Source organism: Prionailurus viverrinus, chromosome D2 (genome assembly GCF_022837055.1).
Source record: "Prionailurus viverrinus isolate Anna chromosome D2, UM_Priviv_1.0, whole genome shotgun sequence".
NCBI classification, from domain to species: Eukaryota; Metazoa; Chordata; class Mammalia; order Carnivora; family Felidae; genus Prionailurus; species Prionailurus viverrinus.
Window position 1 is genome coordinate 17,862,767 of NC_062571.1, and position 21,795 is coordinate 17,884,561.

Here is a 21,795-nt window from a genome sequence, read left to right on the forward strand (position 1 = left end):
TAATGTGCATGGAGAACTCAGCGTCTCTAGCGCAGATCGCCTCAGTTCCCCTGTTCGGTCGCCTTTCCCTCTGTGGCCCCCACGTGCCCACAAGCCCGCAGCAGAAACCATGCTGGCTGGTGGCTGGTGGCAGCCGCCGCCCCTGCCCGGGAGGGAGGCACTCTTCACGACTCCCCTCTTCTTGGCAATCATCCCGCGTGAGCCGACTGTGCCCATTTCACGGCCCGGGTTAAATGACGCGCCTTGGGTGACACAGGTGGTGTGAGGAACCACGCCCACCCTCTGTCCCCTCAGCCCCCTCCGGCCACCGCCCTATCCCCCCACGGCTCTGCACTTGGGCTCCACGCTCCCCTTTAACCACCCGCGGCCCCTGTCTCTTCACTGCTCTTGTGAGCAAACTGGACGAATGGCTTGGCTTATGGGAGCCTCAGTTTCCCCGATGGTGAAACGGGGGTGACAACTGCTTTGTGGGCGGTGAAGATTAGAGGTGATTCGGAGGGTGACACTTTGGTTCCAGGGCCTGGCAGGTCACAGCCAGGCTTCTTGGGGTCACCCCCTTCCACTTGCCTTTCTCGCTTCCCCTCAAGCCTTACTCTCTATTCTGAAACTCCCGCCCCGCATGGCACCCGGCAGTGGTGTTCCATCGATCGCACACCTCGCCCCCGTCGAGTGCTGGTGCGGCCCCGGGCAGGCCTGCGGTGAGGAGCTCCGTGGAAGCAGGTGGACCGTCCACGCAAGGCGGGCTTGGGGGTGACGGGCTCCCGGAAGAGGCCGTGCCAGTGGCCGTCGAGAAACCTCTCCATCCCTCTCATCCCGAAGCACTTCTACAACATCCCCATCCTGCTTCCTTGCTCCCTGGACGATCTTCTGCCTCCTGCATTTCCCGTGCGGATCCAAGAGAGCGAGAAGTCGGTCAGAGAACCCCAGGCCCCTTGGCCCACAGGTCATAGGTTCAACAGGCGCTTGGACGTCCTGAGGATGAGGGGGCCTCCCTGCGGCCCTTCCTGGGCTCCCTCCCTCACCCGCCCGAGGCATTTATTACCTATTATTTCTCAATACGAATGCAAATTCAGTGACCGTGAGTCTCGGGTGCGTGGCTCACACAAGTCTGTCCCCAAGGGGCACCTCTTCTCACTTGGCCTTCAGCATCAGGGCGGGGGCCCAGGTCCAAGGTCAACGTCCGATTCACCTCTGCTTCGCTCTGCCTCACACACTGTTCCCATGTGATGCTGCAGCAAGGAGACGAACCCCCCGAGGCTCAGAGATGGTCCCAGATCACTGCCGTAAGTCGCGAGTGTCATCTACACTGGGGGTCTTAGAATTCAGGGCGTCCGGAAACTTCGGTGGGGCAAAAAATGACATCTTTATTTTCACGAACCTCCAGCTGAATTGGAGAAGTCCAACTGAACCGAGAACTTTGTCACCAGTTTAAAAAAAAAAAAAAGGAAGAAGAAGAAGAAGATCACAGGGGCATCTGGCTGGCTCCGTCGGTAGAGCTCGTGAGTCTTGATCCTGGGTGTTGTAAGTTCGAGCCCCGTGTCGGGTGTCGAGATTACTTAAAAAAATAAAATCTTTAGAAAAAAAGATCACAGGTATTTTCATATTACATTAATTATTGCAGATTTTTGAAAATCCTGCTCATGCCCATCACGACTTTGAAATAACAGTAGCTACGAGAGTAGAAGCCTCGTTATTTAATGCGTTAAGAAGCACATATCACAAAACATTGTGATAATTGTGTCTCCGTCTAATTAGTCGTCTCTGTAATCCCAGGCCACGGGTTTTATTCATTTGAAAACCTCAGAAGAAACCCCACGTTGCCGGCAGACATCAGACACCGGGAGACCCAGAAGCCACCGCTCTCGAGGATGTAGGGACGCTGCGACCACATGGCCGTCCAGCTGTCCACAGGCCCCGCCTGTCCAGCTGCTTCCAGGACTCTTGCAAGGGTGAGCAGTTCTCCCTTCCTGGTCCTCCTTGCCAGCAGAATCCATTTCCACGACTGAGGACAGTGGCCCTGGGATAGGACCGTTGCTGGCTGACTAAGCACCTGAGTGCCCGGTTCTGCAGGGGTGGGGTGGGGTGGGGTGGTCACTGGGAAAGATGTGTCTTCTCCAAGGAGAGAAAGGAAGGGAAAGAGAAGGGAGAAAGGAAGGCAGGCAGGACAAAGAAGAAAGGAGGGAGGAAAGGGGGTGGGGGAAGAGAGAGAGAGAGAGAGAGAGATAAAGAGAGGGAGAGAAGGAAAGAAGGGGAGAAAGGAGAAAGAGCCTGGGTGGGAGGGGGGAGGCGGGCAGTCAGGCAGAAAGCAGTTCGTTTTGTTCACGACAACGTCAAGCCCCAGGATTGACCTAGAACCCTGTCACCTGTGGATTTGTTATACAAGGTAACAAATGTCTCTTTTAATCTAATCTGTATGTAACTAGGATTTCTCCCACCCAATCCGAAAAAGTGCTCCAACAGAGAATCTTCTGCAATTCAGCAGCAACACGACAGCTCATTTCTGAAAGTCCTTCGGTGAGCCCGCATCGGCCACTCCACGGTCTCACATCTTGACCCTCACCTGGTGACCCTCCCCCAGGCAGTTGCTCACACAGCGGTGAGGCGGCCCGGCCAATAAAGAGACTCAGTCTTTATTCTCATAACTGTGTTCAAGGTCTGGTTCAAAGTCTGACTCCCCCGTGGGTGGAACCCGGGATGAGGACCACGGTGGTCCTTTTTGCAGCCCTGGCCCAGCAGGGCCCGGACCCCCAGGAGCTCAGGCAGGAGCCGACACGCCAATCTTTCTCATTACTGCTTTGAGACCCTACGGTTTTTTGGAAATGACGTATGTCATTTGCTGGCACACATAATACAGTAAATCAAGCATCTATACGCTGTATTATTGGTAAATTAGTTAGGGATATTGGTAAATTGGTTTCGGGAGAGAATTTTCTTTCTTTCAGGTGCGTCCATAGACGGGCGAGAGCATAAAAGATTTTATTTTGTTGGCTGAAGTTTTTTTAAGGTTTATTTATTTTTGAGCGAGTACAAGTGGGGAAGGGGCAGAGAGAGGGGGACAGAGGATCTGAAGTCGGATGCTCAACGGACTGAACCACCCAGGCGCCCCCTGGCTGAATATATATGTATATTCTTTCAATGTGATTACTGCAGAATCAAATAGCTGGGTCAAGTCACATACTTGATTATAAAAAATGTTGCAGATCTGGTCCTCTTGCTCCAGTCCAGAGCTCATAGAGCTCCCCTCCCCTTGGACCAGCCCAAACTCCTTCCAGAACATTCCAGAGGGCACAGCTGGCTGGACTACCCAGTCTCGGTCTCTGCAACGACCCCAAACAGAGGCTACAAAGCACGCTGTCCTCTTTCCTGGCATTTAATGTTTCCTCCCCTCCTACGTCTTCGGGACTATCGGGACAACATAGTTTCTCAACAAATAACGAATAAGCTTTTCCCTGATGTCAAAGCAAGACCCCCGCCCCCAACCCCACCATCCCTAAAGGACTCTGAGGGATACTGCACAATTATGCTAAGAGCTCTTTTTAAAAGATGGCAGGAGAACCAAGTTTTTGGTTGTCTCGAATAATGGAGAAAGGGGATGCAGAAATGTGGCTTCCGGAACATTAAAAAGACTCATCTGTCCAGCCTTTTCAGTGACGCCCCACACCCCCAATCGCAATCCAAATTGCTCAACAAAAAATCAGTCATTTCAGTGTTTTCTTGATATGCCGGTGGGGTTTTCCAAAGGTAGGTATTTCATTTTATTGAAAACAATTTGTAATGTTTGCTTTTATAATTTATTTTTTTAATTTTTTAATGTTTTAATCTTTGAGACCGAGACAGGGAGACACAGAATCCAAAGCAGGCTCCAGGCTCCGAGCTGTCAGCACAGAGCCTGACCTGGGGGCTCGAACCCACAAATCGTGAGATCATGACCTGAGCCAAAGTTGAACGCTTAACTGGCTGAGCTCCCTGGGTACCCCAACGGTAGCTATGTTAAAAGACAGAAGGGAAAGCACTGAAGAGCCCCAGGAAAATGGTAGGCAGGTATATAGACTTAAAATACTATAGAAGCTGGGGTGCCTGGGTGGCTCAGTTGGTTAAGTGCCAGACTTCGGCTCAGGTCATGATCTCACAGTTCATGGGTTCGAGCCCCGCGTCAGGTTCTGTGCTGACAGTTCAGAGCCTGGAGCCTGCTTCGGATTCCGTGTCTCCCTCTCTCTCCGCCCCTTCTCGGCTTACACTACTCTCTCTCTCTCTCTCTCTTTCTCAAATAAATAAACATTAAAACAAAATGCTAAGAGGCTGTGAAAATATTTGCCCCCTGCCTCCACCCCGGTTTGGCATGCAGGCTCTAAGTACCCAGGGCAGACTCCAGGTGAGCACTTAGAAGTGGCATGACCTTGAACACGTTATAGCCCTTGACCTTGAGGAGGTTAAGGGCTTCCAGCAGCAGCCTCTCTGACCAGCTACAAGAGGCAGCCCATCACTCTGTCTCACAGGCTACTGTGAGCGACGAGAGTATGTTCCGAGTATGTTCCGGGGCACGGCTCAGGGCCTGGCAGGCACATCGGGAACGTTCCACAAACAATAACAGTAACAGTAATTATTACAAATAAGAATAAACCCCGCGAGGGCACCGCAGTAAAAAGTGAATGCGTTTTAGAAGTGTGATAGGAAATGGTCACTGAGCGGGGTCCCCAAAGCAGACAGACCGTCTTCCTGGTCCTCCCACACTAGTCCCCTCCATCCTGTAAAGCCCGGGAATGACGTTAGCCACCAGCACAGAGCGTTATCTATAAAGTATCTTCTCTTTATTTAAGTTAAACAATTTTCGAGGATGGTTTCCATCTATAAAATGGACAAAGTACAAGCTCTGTACAGCAGTTCTTTTTAAAAATCAACTGGAAAAAAAATTTACCAAACTATATTTTGAGTTTGCAAAACATACTCACAGATACCATCGTTTTTAGCGTTTATGAGGACATAAGAAAAGACCACCACAGAGAAGACGACTCACTTTGCCACGCTTTGCTCAAAGGGCTCTTAGGAAAAGAATCCGTACTTGTAAAAACGGGAGAGGGTGGGATCGTCCCGATGACTAAAAAAATAACGCAACCACAGTAAGTCACTTTGGCACACTGTGTCATGTAAACATAGCTCACCTGTAGACACTGGTTCCCGCCCCGCCTGCGTCCCACAGCCTCGCGCGGGTACCCGACGCTCTCCCCAGGGGCCCACCTGGAGTCGAGACCAGCCTCTGAGGACACAGGTGTGCCGCGTCGAGCCGGCTAGGGCCTCCCTGCCCGCTGAAAGCACCTCTGGGTGCTTGGCAGGGGGCCAGAAAGGAAGACACAGGACAGTCACCCGGCCACGCCTCTACGCCCGAGCCCAGCGTCCTGGAGCAAACACGCGCAGGGCTTGTGCAGTGGGGAACAAAAGACCGGGAAGATCCCCTTTCCTAGAGGAACAGGCAGGGAAGAGAGTGGCACTTTGCAGAGCGTCAACCCAGCGGAATCTTCTGGGGACGCTTCTCACTCCGTGACCTCCCAGTCTCTGCCCAAAGGGGCCCGAGGAGGTGAATTTCTGATGCGCGCCCCACGGTGCCGCAGCTTGTGGGTGGCCGGCCTCTTTGAGACCGGGCCCGGGTGTGGGCAGCGGGCAGGAGAGGGGAGAGGGAGGCAGTGGCCGCGAGAATGACCAAGGAGCCACTCTGTCCCTGCGTGCGGGGCCGCCGCAAAGGCAAGCAGGACTCTGCGGGGACATTGCCGGGTGCCTCTTCCTGTAGTAGCTTTAGTTCCGGTCTCGTGGTTTATACCGACAGCTGCTTCCTAAAGCACAAGCCTCGTGTTCCATGCCCTCCGTGTCAACGGATCAGGCGTCTTTCGGTTTGTACCTTTCCTAACGGTCGACCCAACACCCATGACCGACAGCAGTCACCTGGGCCCGGGAGGGACAGTGTGGGCAGGCCAGATTCCAGAGCCCAGGGACCGTGGCCAGCCTTGCCAGCTCGCCCAGACTCTCCAGATGAGTCCGGTGCTGGTCCCTGACAGCTTCCTGCCATCACCTACTGAGGGCCGTGGGAAGGGGTGTTTTTTTTGTTTTGTTTTTTTTTTCTGTTTCTGTTTTTGTTTTTTTTTCCCTAAGAGAAAAGAAATTGGAATTTAAAAAGACCCAAAGCAACGTCTGCTAAAATAAGTAACCCATCCACGTTTACAGATACCGAGGGCACAGAATGTGGATCCCAACATTTGGCGGTGACTTCCGGGCTGAAGCCAACAGAGGCGCCCTGTGTAGGGCAGCCCCCCCCCCCCAGCACCCCCCCCAGCGGCCCCCATAGCACCTGCTCACGAGGATGCTCCAGGGGGCAAAGGAGACCACCTCCTCCCTCCGGGAGAGCCCCGTCCCTCTTCCTTCCGGCTGTGAACTGCTCTGTGGAGAATTTACAAGATGAGAACAACCTACAGAAACCATAGGGAACTGACCGTACGTTCGTTCTATATACTTATATTTAGTGTCCCACTGTAGAAAAGTTCATACTCAGATACAGCAAGTACATCATGTGGAAGAGGGGGGGTCTGTGCTGGGAAGACAGCTGGGAATAGAGGAGTGGGGACAGGGGACTACGACGTAAACCTGCAAAGCGACGTGGTTCGCTGCTGTGGAAACCCGACATGATTTCAATGGGATCAAACATGGAGATTTCGAGAGAGTTCTCCTCGTGGTGACGTAGCAACGACACCCCTTCCACCCTCCCTGCCCCCAACTCGTACGCGTTCGGGCCGCTTCTCCGCCGTCCCTGGGGGGGTCATCCGGGGCTTCCCCGGCCGAAACCGGGGGGTGGGGGGGGCACCGGGGGGGCCGTGGCCTCGGAAAGGGGGCCCGGCTGTCTCCTGTGAGGGGAGGAGAGCCGTTGCTCTCTCCTGGCCTCTTCCGTGTCCGCCCAGGCCCCGCGCCTCGCAGAAGTTCTCCGACTTTCAGACCGTGATGGAATACTGAGGTATATAGTTTCGCGGAAAGTTCAAGAAACATAATCAATAACGTGATCACCAAACTCAGCCCGACGGTGTAGGAGACAGGCCGGCGCGGCCTCCCCGGCTCTCCTACTGCTGCAGGTTGAGCGTGAACTTCCACTGCTGGGACAGGGCCGGGCTGCACACCTCCACGCTCAGGCCCCCGTTCTTGGCCGTGCGGCTGTCCAGGCACAGGTTGCTGCCCACGTGCCGCAGCTTGGAGTTGCCCTCGATCTGTTCCCACTTCTGCAGAAGACAGGAGAATGCCTTACAGTAAGGGCGTGAACGGAACGGCACGAAACAGATCCTTTTCTTCTGGCTACATTAAAAACCCAAACCCCTTCTGGCGGGGTCTTCTGGCTACATTAAAAACCCAAAGAACCAAGTATCTTTTTTTGGGGGGGGGTGTGGTCTCTGATCACGATGGACGGGAGTGACCAACGGGCCCCCCACAAAGCAGCCCCAGGTGCTGCGAAGCGCCCAGGAAAGAAACCTCCGCTCTCCGCCTCGGTCTGCAACTCAAAGCCTCCTTTTCCAGGCCGCCGGGGACCGCTTCTCCTGTCCCGCCCTCTCCCTCCTGTGGCTGTGCCCTTGTCCGAGCACCAGTGCCTGGGCACCTGCTATCCTCAGTCATTACAAGGACTTGATGTAGGGACTCTGCATTCGTCCCCAAGAAGGCCTCATCTGATGATCCTTCACCTCAAGGAAGGAGCCCTAGGAAGCTGAGCCAGCTCAGAGGGGACCCCAATCGTGCCCCTGGTTACTGGAAGGCAGCCCTGCCCAGAGGGCATGGCCTGGGCACCTCCACACTCTCACGTAGGCCCTCCTGCTCGGCTGAGCCAGAGGAACTGTGTCAGGTACAGCGAGAGGGAAAGAGATGCTTGAGTGGCCAGAATATCATGTTGAGGAACCTGCTTCTGGACTGTCCGTTTTCTCTACTAGTCTGTGGGCTCCTTGGGGGCCGTGTGTGTGAGAAACTTGCCTCAGCCACACTAGAGTCTCCCAGTGCTCTGCCTGGCACAACCGAGTTCCAAATGGGGCACTTGGAGAGCACAGGGCAGAACGTCTTCTTACTCAAGTGTGCACACCCTCCCCCCTACCAAAACCAAACCCAGCAGCCAACCCGCCAACCTCATCCCACCAGCTAACCAAAAACTCAATCAGCCAATCAACTCACCAATCAATCAACTCACCAATCAATCAACCAACCAACCAACCAACCAACCAACCAACCAACCGACCAAGTCAGGAGACAAAGCCCACAGCCTAAAGGAAAGGGAAGGAAAGGCAGGAAATCTGAGCACCCCCCCACCCTGCTGTTTACCCCCATGTAGAAATCTCCAGTGTTTGTTCTTTAAAAAAAAAAAAAAGTATCACACTTTTTTCTCCCCAAAGCTCTCCCTTCATTAACATAGTCTGCGATTCTAATTAATTTTTTACACTGTGTGCGCTAAAGCTCCTTTCCGTAAGTATTTCTGCAAATCCTTTTGACACCGTGGAATTGAATTTTCTTCCTCCTGCCTCCCTTTCCCCTCTGACTCTGCAAATGCACACACAACACGAGCACACAGACGTGCCTGGAAACCAAATGGTCCAACTGGCAGGACGGTGCGGCTTCAAGATAAATTTAGCTGAGAAGCCTCGTCTCAAATGGCAAATGAACGAGGTGGGGAAGGAGAAGGAGGCAGAAGAGGCAGAGGGGAGCCCAGCTCCCTGGGAACCGACCTTCTGCACAGGGACCCCGGGATACACATTCGCACGGCCCGCTAACCTGGAGTTTTTGCCAACAGTGAAATTCAGCGTGATCAGATGAACACGGGGGAGGTCATGGCTACCTGCCTGTCATCTCCTCCTTTCTGGCTCCCTGGCCGTCAGTCATTCCTCGCGCAGGTTTCCTCCACTGTCATGGGAAGTGTGTATGCCCTGCCCACATCCCCGTGTCACTCTGAGTGGCCAAGAATCGGGTTTGACAAAGGACACGGAATGAATGGAATCTGATTTCCTTCTCTGGAGGGGCTCTGCCTGTCATGTGTCAGAACATCAGCTAAACGGAAGGTCTTTAAAAAAATAACCCGACCCCAGCTGTGTCTCTGGAAGGCAGCGCCCTCCGCCCGGGCTCACGGGTCAGATTTCTGGGGCATCGAGGCTCTCCTGAAACAGCCCCCACATTTCCACGTGCCACAAAGCCAGAAGAGTCTGCAACAATTTTCCATCTCCTGGTGTGAGCCTCTCGGGGGGTCAGTGACACTTCCTAAGACCTGGGACTACAGCAGGATTACCTGTCAACTCCTGAGATAAGACCAGCTCCCGCTAAAGTAGCTCCTCCAGAGGTTATGCGTCTGTTTTGTTCTGTTCTTTTAGGAGGTTTGGTGACCAGATAAAATCATCAGTTTGTCCCTTCTTTGTGCCTCCATGGGCGCCCCTGCCCCGTGACACTCCATGGTAGCGTGGCTGCACCCTGAGCGGGGGGCATCATGGAATCCTGGGTGCATCGATGCCCAACCAGCAGGACTGTGGGCGGCCCGGGTCCAGGGGACAGGGGCCTCCCCGTTGGGCAGCCGTGCTCGCGGACTAGGGGTACCGTGCACTCCTGAAACCGTGCCGTCAACACAGATGAACACTTGAGGACGGCAGACTGTGGGCAGACAGCCGTGCGGGGGAGGCACCCGCTGCTAAACCAGGGATTCCGCTGAGTAGAGGATGCGGGGACACCCAGCGGTCAGGCCAGCGGCGGCCAGAGGCAAGCGTTTCTCCGACAACGGGATCTAAGCAAGGGACCTGGTTTTGGCCTCGGTCCTCCCGGGGGACCCTGGAGAGAAGATGCAGGTCTCAGCCTCCCCTTTTGTGAAGCCGGTGTTGACCTAGAAGCCCATTCAGGCTCCTGGCTCTGTGCCTCAGTTTCCCTACACCCACCTACCTGAGAAGAAGGGACTGTATAAAGACAAGCCTGCTCCACACGTTGGCATGTTGGAAGGTCCTTTTGCGGCTACGTTTCTATTTCTGACACTAGCCATCACCCCAGTCGAGAAAGGGCATGTCTCCATGTTTACCCCCTGGGAGTATGTCAGAGCAAACCCGCTTCAAAGGCAAAAACATTCTAAACTGTTTGGAAACATACATACATACATATGTACATACACGTATATACGTGTGTGTGTATATATACATATACGTGTGTGTGTGTGTGTATATATATATATATACACACACACACACACACACGTATACACTTGAGAGTGTGCGTATAAGGTTTCATCCACTTGAACTTACGTGGCATTTTTGTAAGTTTAAAAAGCAAAGATATTTAACAAATAAGAACGTACGTTTTCTTTAAAATACCCAGCGGCAGGGAGAGAATGAGATTAACACGAGAAATAAGCAACGCCAGACCACTGGCTTAAGAAAGAAATACAGGTGTGTCTGCACAGGTCTTTCCTTCGGGGCTGAGGGTTTGTCAGCACCCCAAAATGCAACAGAACGAAAGCACCCCCCCCTTCGGCGATGTTGTTATGAACCCCTTCCTTTCCTAGCACTTATTTGTGGCTCAGTGTTTCACTAACTTCTCAGCGGGCTCTGAGCCCGGGCCACGCTCCCTCTGCCCGCACGCACACACGCACGCACGTCGCTCCTGCACGCCCGCTCGGCCCACCCCGCGCTTCCGGCCGGCCCTTCCGCTCCTGGGCCCGAGGTCCTGTGCGCCCACGTGCAGGGGGGGGGTCTGACGAGGCGGAAAGTTACGGGGTTGCGGTCATCCCGTCCAGCACTCAGACCTACGCATCCACAGCCGCCACCGTCCGTTATCTCCCTGGTGCTCACCGACGTCACCAGATACTTTCAGGGTGCCCACAAACGAGCAGCTGCTACAGAGAAGCTTCTGGACAGGGGACCACCAGCCCTGCTTCCCTTGCACAGCACGGAGGGGAGGAAATGACCTGCCCCTACCACCGTGCCCAGGCTAGAGAAGGCAAGGCGTTCACAGACCTTCGGAGGAGCCGAGCATACAATCGCGAAACAGATCGGTCAAGGAGTTACGGGGAGCCATAACCCAGGACGGGGCACTCATGGGAGAGCGGCCCACAGGGGGCCGAGGAGAGAAAGCACGCCACCCAGAGCCGGTGCCCACGGAGACCGAGGAGCCTTCGCAGCACTCGCACCCCGCGCCCTGCAGAGACACGACGATCCCACGTTCGCCCAGCACGGGATTCGCGGGCAGCCGGCCACACACCGGGGGCTGCCCGGCAGGGTAGGGGGACGGCGGGCAGATCGCGGGAGCTGGAGTCCGGTAGGGCAGCCGGCACGGCAACAAACACGGCGTAGGCGCTGCCGCCGAGGCCACGGAGGAGGCACTGGGAGGCCAGGCCGAGGGGCACGGGCACCCTACCTGTCTGCTGTCGTTTTCCCGGCAGCCCTGCAGCTTTATGACCGAGCCCGGCGTCCGGTCCACCACCGTCAGGCACAAGTCCATGTGTTTCACCGACTTCTCCTTCGTCAGGGCCCACTCCTGGAACGCAAAACTGCAGGTCAGGGGCGGGCCACGCGCGGGCCCGCGAGGGGACGGGGCCCCCAAAGGGAAAGGGTCACGCTGCGGAGCCGGGATGTGGAGCCCCCTGGGCCAACGCAGGGCCCACACGCGACTTTCCGCCTAAGGGCGGGTCTACAGCTGGGGGTGTCCGGGGGTGCCTCCCGGCACAGCACCAAGGTTTTTGCAGACCGTCGTGGCAGCAGGGCTCCGAGAACGCCAGGAACCAAGATACGCAGTATTAACTATGTCAGCCCCAGACGCAAATCAGAGCACCCTGCTCATCTTCCACCCTTAAATGCGAGCTGGAGACACCGTGGCTCGTGCGTGCTTCCCACAAGATGGACGGTGCAGGGCCAACTCTTCCACCCACGTCGTTTTTGGGAAGGCTCTGCACCCCCTGCAGGCGTGGTCTGGAAACAGCCTTTACGAATGTGGAGTGTAACGTGTGAAAATTATAAACTACACAGGGCCTATTTAGGCAAAACGTACAGCGTGTAGTAGCCTCACTACCGGGCGGTGGGTGATTTAATGCTCACGAAGGTCTGAGATCCCTGTGGCTGGGCCTATGTATTTACACACACACACACACACACACACACACACACACACACACAGCACAACTAGTTATTCTGAGTACTCGATAAGACTGTCTCAAACGGCAGGAAGCCAGAGAATGGGGAAGAAGTGGGAGTGTGGCCACGGGCAGAGGGCTCCCGGCAGGGCAGCGGGTGGGACAGGAGGAAGGTGGCTTCTGACCTCTGCTCTAGGACAGGACCCTCTCGAAGGGGTAAACACCCAAATGAGCGCTCGGGATCCAGAAGCAGCAAGGCGTCTCCCGACGCAGAATTCTATCAGGACAGACTACCCGCGGCGTCATTTCTGCTGCGTGCCCGAGAAAGCTGCCACGATACGGCCGTCCTCGCAATGGCCCCACTGCGCCCTGCAGCGACCCAGGTGCTCTCGCAGGGCCGGGCCCAGGGCAGTGAACAGACAGGCAGGGCCCCGCCCTCGTGAGGCTGGCTCTCCAGCGGGGAGAACACGTAACACACACATGAATGTACCACGGACACTTAGGTGCTATTAAGTGCTTTGGAGAAATTATTCAGAGATGAGAGAGGGAATAAATTATCATTTTTCTAAAGTGTATTTATCGAGAGAGAGAGAGAATGAATATCTCAAGCAGGCTCTGTGCAGTCAGTGCAGAGTCCAATGTGCGGCTCAAACTCACGAAGCATGAGACCATGATACAAGCCAAAGTCAAGAGTCAGACGCTTAACTGATTGAGCCACCCAGGCACCCAGGGAATAAATGACCTTTTAAAGAAGCCTCACTATTCAATACCCAGGTCACCCTGGGACAAATGGTGGGCCCCAGACAGGCAGCCCCTGCAGGGACTGGAAAAGCCGTTAGCCTGTTCTCCGGCTTCCTCGCTCCTAACAGGGAGGCCGACTCGGGCCAGTGCCCTCACTCCCCTCGGCTTCAACGTCCTCACCTTTTAACTAGCGTTTCTCAAAGTGTGCTCCATGAGGAATTCTATGAAGTTAGTTCCAGGTCAAGTACATTTGGGAAACGGTGAGTTTGGGCCATGTTTCCCTCCGCAAATTCGGAAAGAAGTCTCTTAAAGGCTCTGAAAGTCCGAGGATAGAAGAGACCGCCCGGGCTGCTTTCCTTTGCGACTCTCAGACTCGGGAGCTCGGAGCCCTGTCCCCACCTGTCCCCACCAGCGCCTCTTGGCAGTGAGCTCTGCAGAGCGCCCTCTGGGAAGGGCCACGTGCCGCCTCTGAGGGGCGACTGCAACCTTCCACGATGCCGTCACTCAACAGTCAGTGCTTCTCAAGTGCCAACAGGTGCCCAACGTCACCGGCACTTGAGGGCGTCACTCACGGCACAAAGGCCCCCCCAGAAGGAGGACGCGCATGCGGTCTTTCGTCACGTGTCCAGCGAGGCTTGTGTGAAATAATGGCACTGAGACCCCCCCCCCCCCCAGGCTAAGATTTTAGATGGTTCCGGGAAGCAGGTGTCGAAAGCCGCTGGAAGGGCTGCAAACAGATACCCAGTTAAAGCTCACGTCTCAATGTTTCTACGAGTGTCTGGCCACTGTGCGCTTAATTATTTTAAAGCCGACTTTAGGCTGAATTTCAGAAAAACTAATTCAGCTGTGCAAACAACACAGCTAGTTGCCACTTTGTTCTTCTGTGTTGCATCTCAATGATCTGGATTTGTCAAATAAAGTTCATAAATATTTAAGGAACGCTTTTTTGAGCCGCTCCTCTTAAAAAAGCCCGGCCATTAATGTTCCCATTTCCTGTGTGTCTGCTGGGGCTCAGCCAGAAACCACATAACAAACCTTACTCTTCCAGAGCACGGGACCCTATTTTCAGTGAGGGAATGTTATCTACCCTCAGTTTTCACCCATGTGGCACACTCCTCAAGAAAGCACCACTTTCCGTCAGATCAGATGGGGCTCACTCGTGGCGGGTTTACGAGTTGGGTTCCCTGCAAGCGGCAGCCGTGAGCTCTGCCTTCCAGAACCACACTCCCCAGTACGGTGGGAAAAAGAAATTTTTTTAATCCTTTATTTTTGAGACACACACACACACACACACACACACACAGTGAAAGGGGGGGAGGGCAGAGAGAGAGGGAGACACAGAATCCCAAGCAGGCTCCAGGCTGTGGGCTGTCAGCATAGAGCCCAACGTGGGGCTCAAACCCACGAACCACGAGATCGTGACCTGAGCCGGAGTGGGACGCTTAAGGGACCGAGCCACCCAGGCGCCCCGCCTCGGTTCAGTTAAACGGAGCAAATGCCTCGCACCCTCGGTCGCATTAGCTACGTTCTGAGCGCTCTGTCGCTGCAAGTGGTCGGGGAGAACCGCACTGGACGGGGCGGACCAGAACACCGCCCCCACTTTACAAAGCACAGCTGGACGGCGCTGATCTAGAAGGCGGCTCTCTCTGGGCCTCAGGCCGGTCCACGGAGGAACGTGTTCCCAGGTGTGTGGGTGAAAGTACACCACGTCGTCATACTGCCTCCCGGTCCCTCAGTGATGTGGCCTCTCCCTCGAGGAAACTCTTCACTGTGCAGCTGCTCCTTTAGAATCACCCGCCTCGGGAGCTTTCGAAAGCCCCAGTGCTCTGCGGCCCCAGGCCAAGTGAAATCCCAGGCTTTCTGGCCATGGGACCTGGCATCTGCATTTCTTAAAAGCTTTCGGGGCTATTCCAGCACAAAACCACAGGAGGAGTGCTCAGGGCGAGTGGAAACCTGCTCCCTGGAGAGGCGGGGCTGTGTCCTCCCGTCTATGACCCCTGAGGGGGCAGCGCCTGGCACAGCGGGTCCCCCGCAAATATCTGCTGAAAGGGAGGAAAAGTCACCCCGTGCGAGAACAGCAATGGTCTCACAACAGGAAAGGGGAAAAAAGAGTGGGAACGGGTTGGCTCCGCACAGGCCGTCACGTGTGTTTGTCACGACAGCCCCAGGCACGGCACCGGGGTCTGCTCTGCGCAGGCTCTGGGACAGGCCAAGGTCGGGGCTGGGCCACGGCACAGCACTGTCGCCTGTGTGCACAGCTGGGAGCAGCCGTGTCTGGGTGGCCTCCTCCACTGTCCCCAACTACTTCCTCCCCCGAAGACGGTGCCCTGAGAGCAGCTCGCCACCAGCGAGCTCCGATGCCTAGACATCAGGGGACTATAACCAGGACACCTCGGACACTGAGAGGGGGAGCAATGAAAAATTTCACGGGGAGAAACAGGTGTAAACCGAGAATGTCCGGGGCAGGCCAGAGGAGTGTTCGTGGGCTGAGATACCAACATGTAGGCGGGATCTGGGGATCCAGAGCCACAGCCACCAGCCGTCACTGGTGGGGGTGATCACATGGGCCACTGAGCGGTCGAGAGCCAAGCACAGAGCCCGGGACAGAAGCTGGTGCCTCAGACGCTGAGGGCAGGGTGGGCGGTGACGGGAAATCCTTCACGGCCGGCCGGCACACTTACTTTTAGAATGCCCTACAGAGGGGCACCCGGCTGGCTCAGCAGGCTAGGCCCCCGACTGGATTTCGGCTCAGGTCATGATCTCACGGTCCGTGAGTTCGAGACCCGTGTCGGGCTCTGTGCTGACGGTGCGGAGCCTGCTTGGGATTCTCTCTCTTCCCCGATTATGCTCTCTCTCTCTCTCTCTCAAAATAAGTAAAGAAACATTAAAAAAATTACTTTCAGATGTTCTACAGAGTAAGACTTCTCACTGCCCAGGAGAGCTGCTAAAATATAAAGGACTGAGCCAGCCCTTGAACTTTCACTGGATCATCGGAACATCGCAAATGTGACAGAGGGGAACCCCAGGAATGAATTGGGTGAAGCCAAGGCAGAATTATAAAATGTCTAACAATGGGGATGGTAAATAATTTGAAGGCAAACTTTCAGCAGTTTCATCATGGCTCTGGACACAAGCAGATAAAACCTCCGCCTGTCCCCGTGCTCACACCCCTCCCGCCTCCCACCGCAGCCCCGTAGAGGGAGCCATCCCTGCACGGCCTCCCACAGTCAGACCTGCGCCGGGACAAGGATGGCGGCAACGCCACGCGACCCTGTGTCATCCCCTGTTGTGTGAGGCTGAGTATGTCACAGAGGCCATGCGGTCCCCAGCAAGAGGTGGGATCACATTTAATTTCACTGCCTCGGACTGAAAGGCAGGAACAGTGCCTCCCCGCCCCCCCCTCCCACCTCCTGTCCCCAACCAACAAACTGCCCGACTTGTGTCCTCCCTCCTCCTCTCCTTCCTTCCCTCTTTACGGGTCTTCCTTCCAGCTGACCCCTCACATTTGGGGGGCCTGGGAAAGAGTACAAACGGGGACCCACATATCACAGGCTGTGAAATACTTGAAATCCGTAAATCCGGCTGCACCCAGAGGCTGGCCGGGCGCTCACGCAAAGCTCACGGCCTGTCCAGAGGGCAGAGGCTCTGGGGACGGAGGGGAGACCCTGGGAGCCCAGGCGGGGGGCGGTGGGGGCGGCACGCAGGTGCTGGGCCGACCCTGGCTGCCGCCTGAAGCTGGCTCCCCGCCCCTTGTCTGATTTAGGGTGTCCGGACCACTCCAAGCATCTGCTAAGATGCCATCGCCAAGTGAAGGGAACATTTGGGGATCGCAGTCTGCCTAGATACTCCCTGGGGGTGGCGTCTGGAGCCACCAGCTGTACATGGGAGGAGGGGCCCTCTTTTAAAAATAATCCTTTTTAGGGGGGTGGGAGAGAGGGGAGGGTGGGTGATGGGTATTGAGGAGGGCACCTTTTGGGATGAGCACTGGGTGTTGTATGGAAACCAATTTGACAACAAATTTCATATATTAAAAAAAAAAATAATCCTTTTTAAAGAAGGCTCTGGGATCAATAAACCTGTATACACCGAGTTCAACTGCCTCCTGACCCCCGCCTCACCCCATTTAAACTGCAGGCCCTCTGAAAGCTTGGCATATTTTCAAGGAGGTAAGAGTACTTAGCATTGCCCAACCTTTTTTGCGTACAAAGCCCATGGTTTCCCAAATACCTATTATTATCTCATTACAAAATGGCTCTCTAGACCGTTGTCTTCTGGAACACGTAGGCCACGGTTAGGCCCATCAAGGCTTCTTGGTCTCATTTTCAGTGAGGATAGAAGGTGGTGGGGTTTTACGCTTCCTGGAAAAGTTGCGTGTGTGTGTGTGTGTGTGTGTGTGTGTGTGTGTGTGTGTCAGACCGAAGCTAGTAATTATTAATTTTTCTATCTAAACCGTTGCTGTCTAACAGGCAGGGGGACCAGGAATGACTCTGGCGGCCGCCACAGGGACTGTGGTTAAGTACCCATTTAACGGGGACATAGGTAGGTGTTGACAAGCACATTCGGGAGACTGGACACAGATGGGGACACAGAACAGGTGCTCTGGGGATGAGCACACATCACAGGGAGGAAGGAGGCAGCAGGAAGACAAGGAAGAGGAGGAGGAGGAGGAGGAGATTAAGACTGGCCCAAGGCTGCTGACAGGCTCCACGCCTCTGATCCGGGACACCCCACCCGATCTGGTGGCCGTCTGCTAGTGGGTGACCGGCAGGAACTGGGTGCTACCTCATGGAAAACTGGGGTCACAGGAGAAAGGCAGCAGCTAGGACTTGTAACGTCAGGGCCCCTTCCCCGTTATCTCTGGGTCTCCGGGAGCTAAAGTCCACCCCACGCACATACCTGGTTCCCCCCTGCATTGTGGCACTCGTAAACTCCGACGACACCGTCAGCAAAATGTCCCAAAGTGTCCAGGCAGTTGGTTCCCTGCTGCAAGGCCCCAAAAGCTATATCCTGGTGGTCGGGAACCCTGGAAAGCAACGGGAGAATCGTCTGCTTAATTCCCTGGGAGCCCCCAGCTCCCGCCATCCACTTCCTCTGCTTGGTGACTTTATCTCAGGCAGCAGGAACCACGCGAGGAAGGCCTCCACTAGGCCCCGTGCCCCTCCCCCACTGGCGGGCGGTCTCAGCGAGGCAGTGTTTCGCCCACGTCTTGGATTTCTAAGCCCGGCTGAAGATCACGTTGGAGGACGAGTCTTTGTATTCCATGTCAGGGAAACGTTTCTGGAAAGGAAAAGCTCCTGTATTCTTCGGTGTTGGTCCGTTGGAAGTTCTTTAGGAAAGCAATGAATGAGGGGTGCCTGGGTGGCTCCGTGGGTTGAGTGTCGGACTTCGGCTCAGCTGACGGTCTCGCAAGTTCGTGAGTTAGAGCCCCACCCTGGGCTCGTTGCTGTGGGCCCAGAGCCTGCTTCGGAGCCTCTGTCCCCCTCTCTCTGCCCCTCCCCCGCCTCGTGCTCTCAAAAATAAACCTTAAAAAAAAAAATTAAAAAAAAAAAAGATACGTATTTAAAAATAAAAAAACAGTAAAAGAAAAGCAGTGAGCGTGGTCACGTGCCACTTGAACTTCCCAGAAAAGTTAGGATCTGACCTTCGCCCGGCAGAGGGGAGAACCTGAGTGGGTTTGTCGGGCGGCCGCGTGGGCGGGGGGGGGAGGGGGGGGAACAACACGCCTTGGGATTCGACCCGCATCTGCACCCGCCCTGGGCCCTGCACCAGCTGCGTCGTCTCTCAGACCTCCCGCTCTCTCCACACCTCACCCCCCTCTTCCACACGGCACCCGCGGAACAGGCCAGCTGCAAGTTATCATGTAAAAATACTGCCTCGTAAGCTGGGCTCTTGGGAAGCACTCGGTAAGTGGCAGTGATTACCATGGCCACAACACAAGTACGAAGTTGGTGTCTCCCTTGCCTGGCGCAGGGCAGGGTCGGGGGCAGCGGAGTCACCTGCCGGCACAGTGTGCGATGCTTCGGACACGGTCCGGTGTCACCTCGGGGTGAAACCGCATTTGATGGCGCTCTTGCCTGGCATCATTACCCACCAAGACCCAGACCAGCAAATACGAGGTGGGCGCCATTGGGGGGGCTACGATCTGCTGCTGGGAGGCCCCGCATGAGCTGAGAGACAGAGAGAGATGACGACCGGGGGGGCTCCCGCTGGTGACCGACACCGTTCCCAATCCCCAGCGAAAGCCATCCTTCACAGAGGGGGCCGGAGGGAGGACACCGTCCCGCTCTGCCCTCTCTTCCGGCTGGGGGTGGGCAGGGGGAGGGGGGGCAGGACGTCGTACGTTGCTTTAAAAGCCGAGGCAATGGTTCCAGGGGGGCGATGTGCGCGAGTAGCCGCGATGAGGCCCAGCCGCATCATCTAACCTTCCAACGCGTCTCTGTGACGAGGGCTCTGGAGGAGCCGTTAGTGCAAAAGATCACGGTGGGGGCTGTCGCGTTCCCGGTCCCCGGGCTGGGAGACACGGGACTCGCGGTGAAACGCTCTGGGCATACTCAGAATAAGGGATGTGCTGCATTAAAGCCAAGAGCTGTCTGGCAACCCCTTTACGAAGATTAAACGGAGATGGATCCCGAAGGCCGGAGGCCCGCGCGCCCGCCGATGAGGGTATCGGTGCTCCCTCGGGACGCGGGGCTCACGTTAATTTACAACGAGACACCGGGTGTGGACGGAAGGCGCGGAAGAGTGCTTCTGATGAGCTCTCCTGGAGGGAAGCAGGGCGCCGGCATCATGACTCCCATCTTACGTGGGGTAGAGACCAGCCTGGAGGAGGGAGGCGCCGTAGGCGGGGTCCCGGTCCCCGCGCCCCTGCTGGGTGCCACCATCGGCGGTTGCACAGGCGGGGGCGGTGGTGCCCGGGCGGCAGGGGCCAAATGGCAAGCGGCAGAGCGGAGGTATTCTTGGATCTGCGCCCGGGTCGGTGCTGGGTCTCAGCTCCCGACTCTCGCCAACTGGGGCGAGACACGCGAGGACGGGGAGGCCCGGGGCGCCAGAACCGGAGGCCGGACGGAGGCAGCCGGGCAGGGTGGGCACAGCGCACACACCTGGGGGGGGGGGGGGGGCGGGCGCTGCTCCTCGGGCCGCTTACACGGCCGGTTAGAGCACAGTCCTCGGCCGCTTAGCCCCTGCCCCCCTTGCCAACGGGGAAGGAGTTAGATGAGGGGACACCTGGGACTGTCTCCACCTCTCCGGAGAAGGGCAAGGGAACACGCGGCAGGAGGCCGCCATTCAGGGAGCACATTCTCAGGGCCGCTTGGCGACAGCTCGGGGGGAAGGACACGCAGCTCTCACTGGGGGGGGGGAGGGGGTCCAGCTCCTGGCCTCCTGTCCGAGGTGCAATCTTCACTTCCTCACCTTCCGAGGCCTCGCCGCCTCTCCGATACTTGCTGCTCCTAAGCCCCGGCGAAGTGAGACCCCACCCCCCCCGCAGGTCCCCCCGGGGGGCTTACCTTAACTCTGGGTAGACGTTTTCGAGGTACCATTTGAAAGGCTTGCAGCTAAGCTTCTTCCTAAGCTCCAGTCGGCTCTGAATACTGGAGAAGAGGGAAACAAGATTCCTTTACCAATCTGAAGAACTGACCGGCTCCCTCCATCAAATCTGCTCCTGAGAACGGCACGGAGGCGGCAGTGGACCTTGGACCCCGCACGCTCCTGTCCCCATGACCCCGGGCACCTCCCGCACCCCGCCTGCCCGAGGACCTCACCCGGTCCCGAGCAGAGGCCCCTGCTTCGACCCCCGGGCGCCTGTTCTCGACTCTGGAGGCGGTGTGGTTCTTGGGGTGCGGGCTGACCACGGGGCTCCCCCCACCCCCAAGGATCCCGAGCAAAGCAGCACGAGAGGGTGCAAGTTACACTTACTTTCCATAAGGGACGTTTCTGGCAGAAGGCACTGCTGCGTAATAGAAGTTTTTGTATTCGTCCATCCAGACCTCTGCTGCCCGGCGGGTGTTACTAGAAACAAAACAAATCTCCTTGAGCTGTGATCTGCTTCCTTTCCGTCAGCGTCACGCTGTGTGCACCCGTCCGCTCGGAGTGCCACTCAGGATGGTCCTCCGACGCCGGCCGGCAGCTTGGGCAGTGGCGTAGAGAGCGGGCTGTCCCCGCTCAGCACCCAGGCCCGTGTCTGCGGGTAGCTGGCACGCTCGCTTTCTCGGGTTGCGCGAAAACAGATTGTCAAAGAGCAAAAGTCGGAGTCAGAAATGCAGCACAGGCAGGGACTGGGAAGAAGAGACTGGGGCTGTACCATCGGGAAGGACAAAGCGTCACGGCAACAACCCGTGCGAATGTGTGCGCAGAAGGAAGCACCAGGGAGGACAGCCGAGAACCCCTCGGCCTCCACGGCCCTTCTCATCACGGCTCTCACCCTACCAGACGGCCCCGGGCAAAAGTTAAAAATAGAATAGAATTCCTATTAAAAAAGACTTTTTTTTTGCCTGCAGACCCGAGCTGACAGAGTGTCCTGTTTGGACAAGGAGTCGTCACGTGAAGGGGACAGCAGCTTTACGCCCCACACGTGGGGCTCTAATCAGCTACCCCGTGCTTTTCTAGAAGGCAGGAAAACCACATGCTTCGGTCTCAAAACCATGATGCATGATCAATAAGGCCACTGGAACAAGCTACTTTTGCACACACGGCCTGCGTTAAAGGATTCACGCGCACGGACGTCCACATCTGACCCTGCCGGCATTCTTTGCAAAGCAGGTATAGAGCAGCATTCATACAGGGGGCCTCTCTGCTCCCAAGTCCTGGACTCGGTACCAAAGTAGACTCACCCCTCCTTAAGAATCCGTACAGAACACATGACGTTCTTCCACAATAAATTATTAGGGAGGCCGCGTTCACCTTCGAAAGGAATTCCTTTTCTCTACCAAAAAGGTCTCTTTTGAAGCAGGGAGGCT

General features: G+C 56.1%; 1 protein-coding gene across 1 annotated transcript in view; it reads right to left on the minus strand.

The window, feature by feature from the left end:
- Nucleotides 1-4,786: 4,786 nt before the first annotated feature.
- Nucleotides 4,787-21,795, minus strand: part of GALNT2 (polypeptide N-acetylgalactosaminyltransferase 2) — a 192,217-nt gene continuing 175,208 nt past the window's right edge. Inside the window, exons 12-16 of the mRNA XM_047824969.1 lie at nt 20,756-20,848; nt 20,347-20,430; nt 17,738-17,864; nt 11,389-11,508; nt 4,787-7,253 (exon numbers count right to left, since the gene is read on the minus strand). Coding sequence (XP_047680925.1) covers nt 7,098-7,253; nt 11,389-11,508; nt 17,738-17,864; nt 20,347-20,430; nt 20,756-20,848 — 580 coding nt within the window. The 3' untranslated portion in view covers nt 4,787-7,097. The remainder of the gene's footprint in view (nt 7,254-11,388; nt 11,509-17,737; nt 17,865-20,346; nt 20,431-20,755; nt 20,849-21,795) is intronic.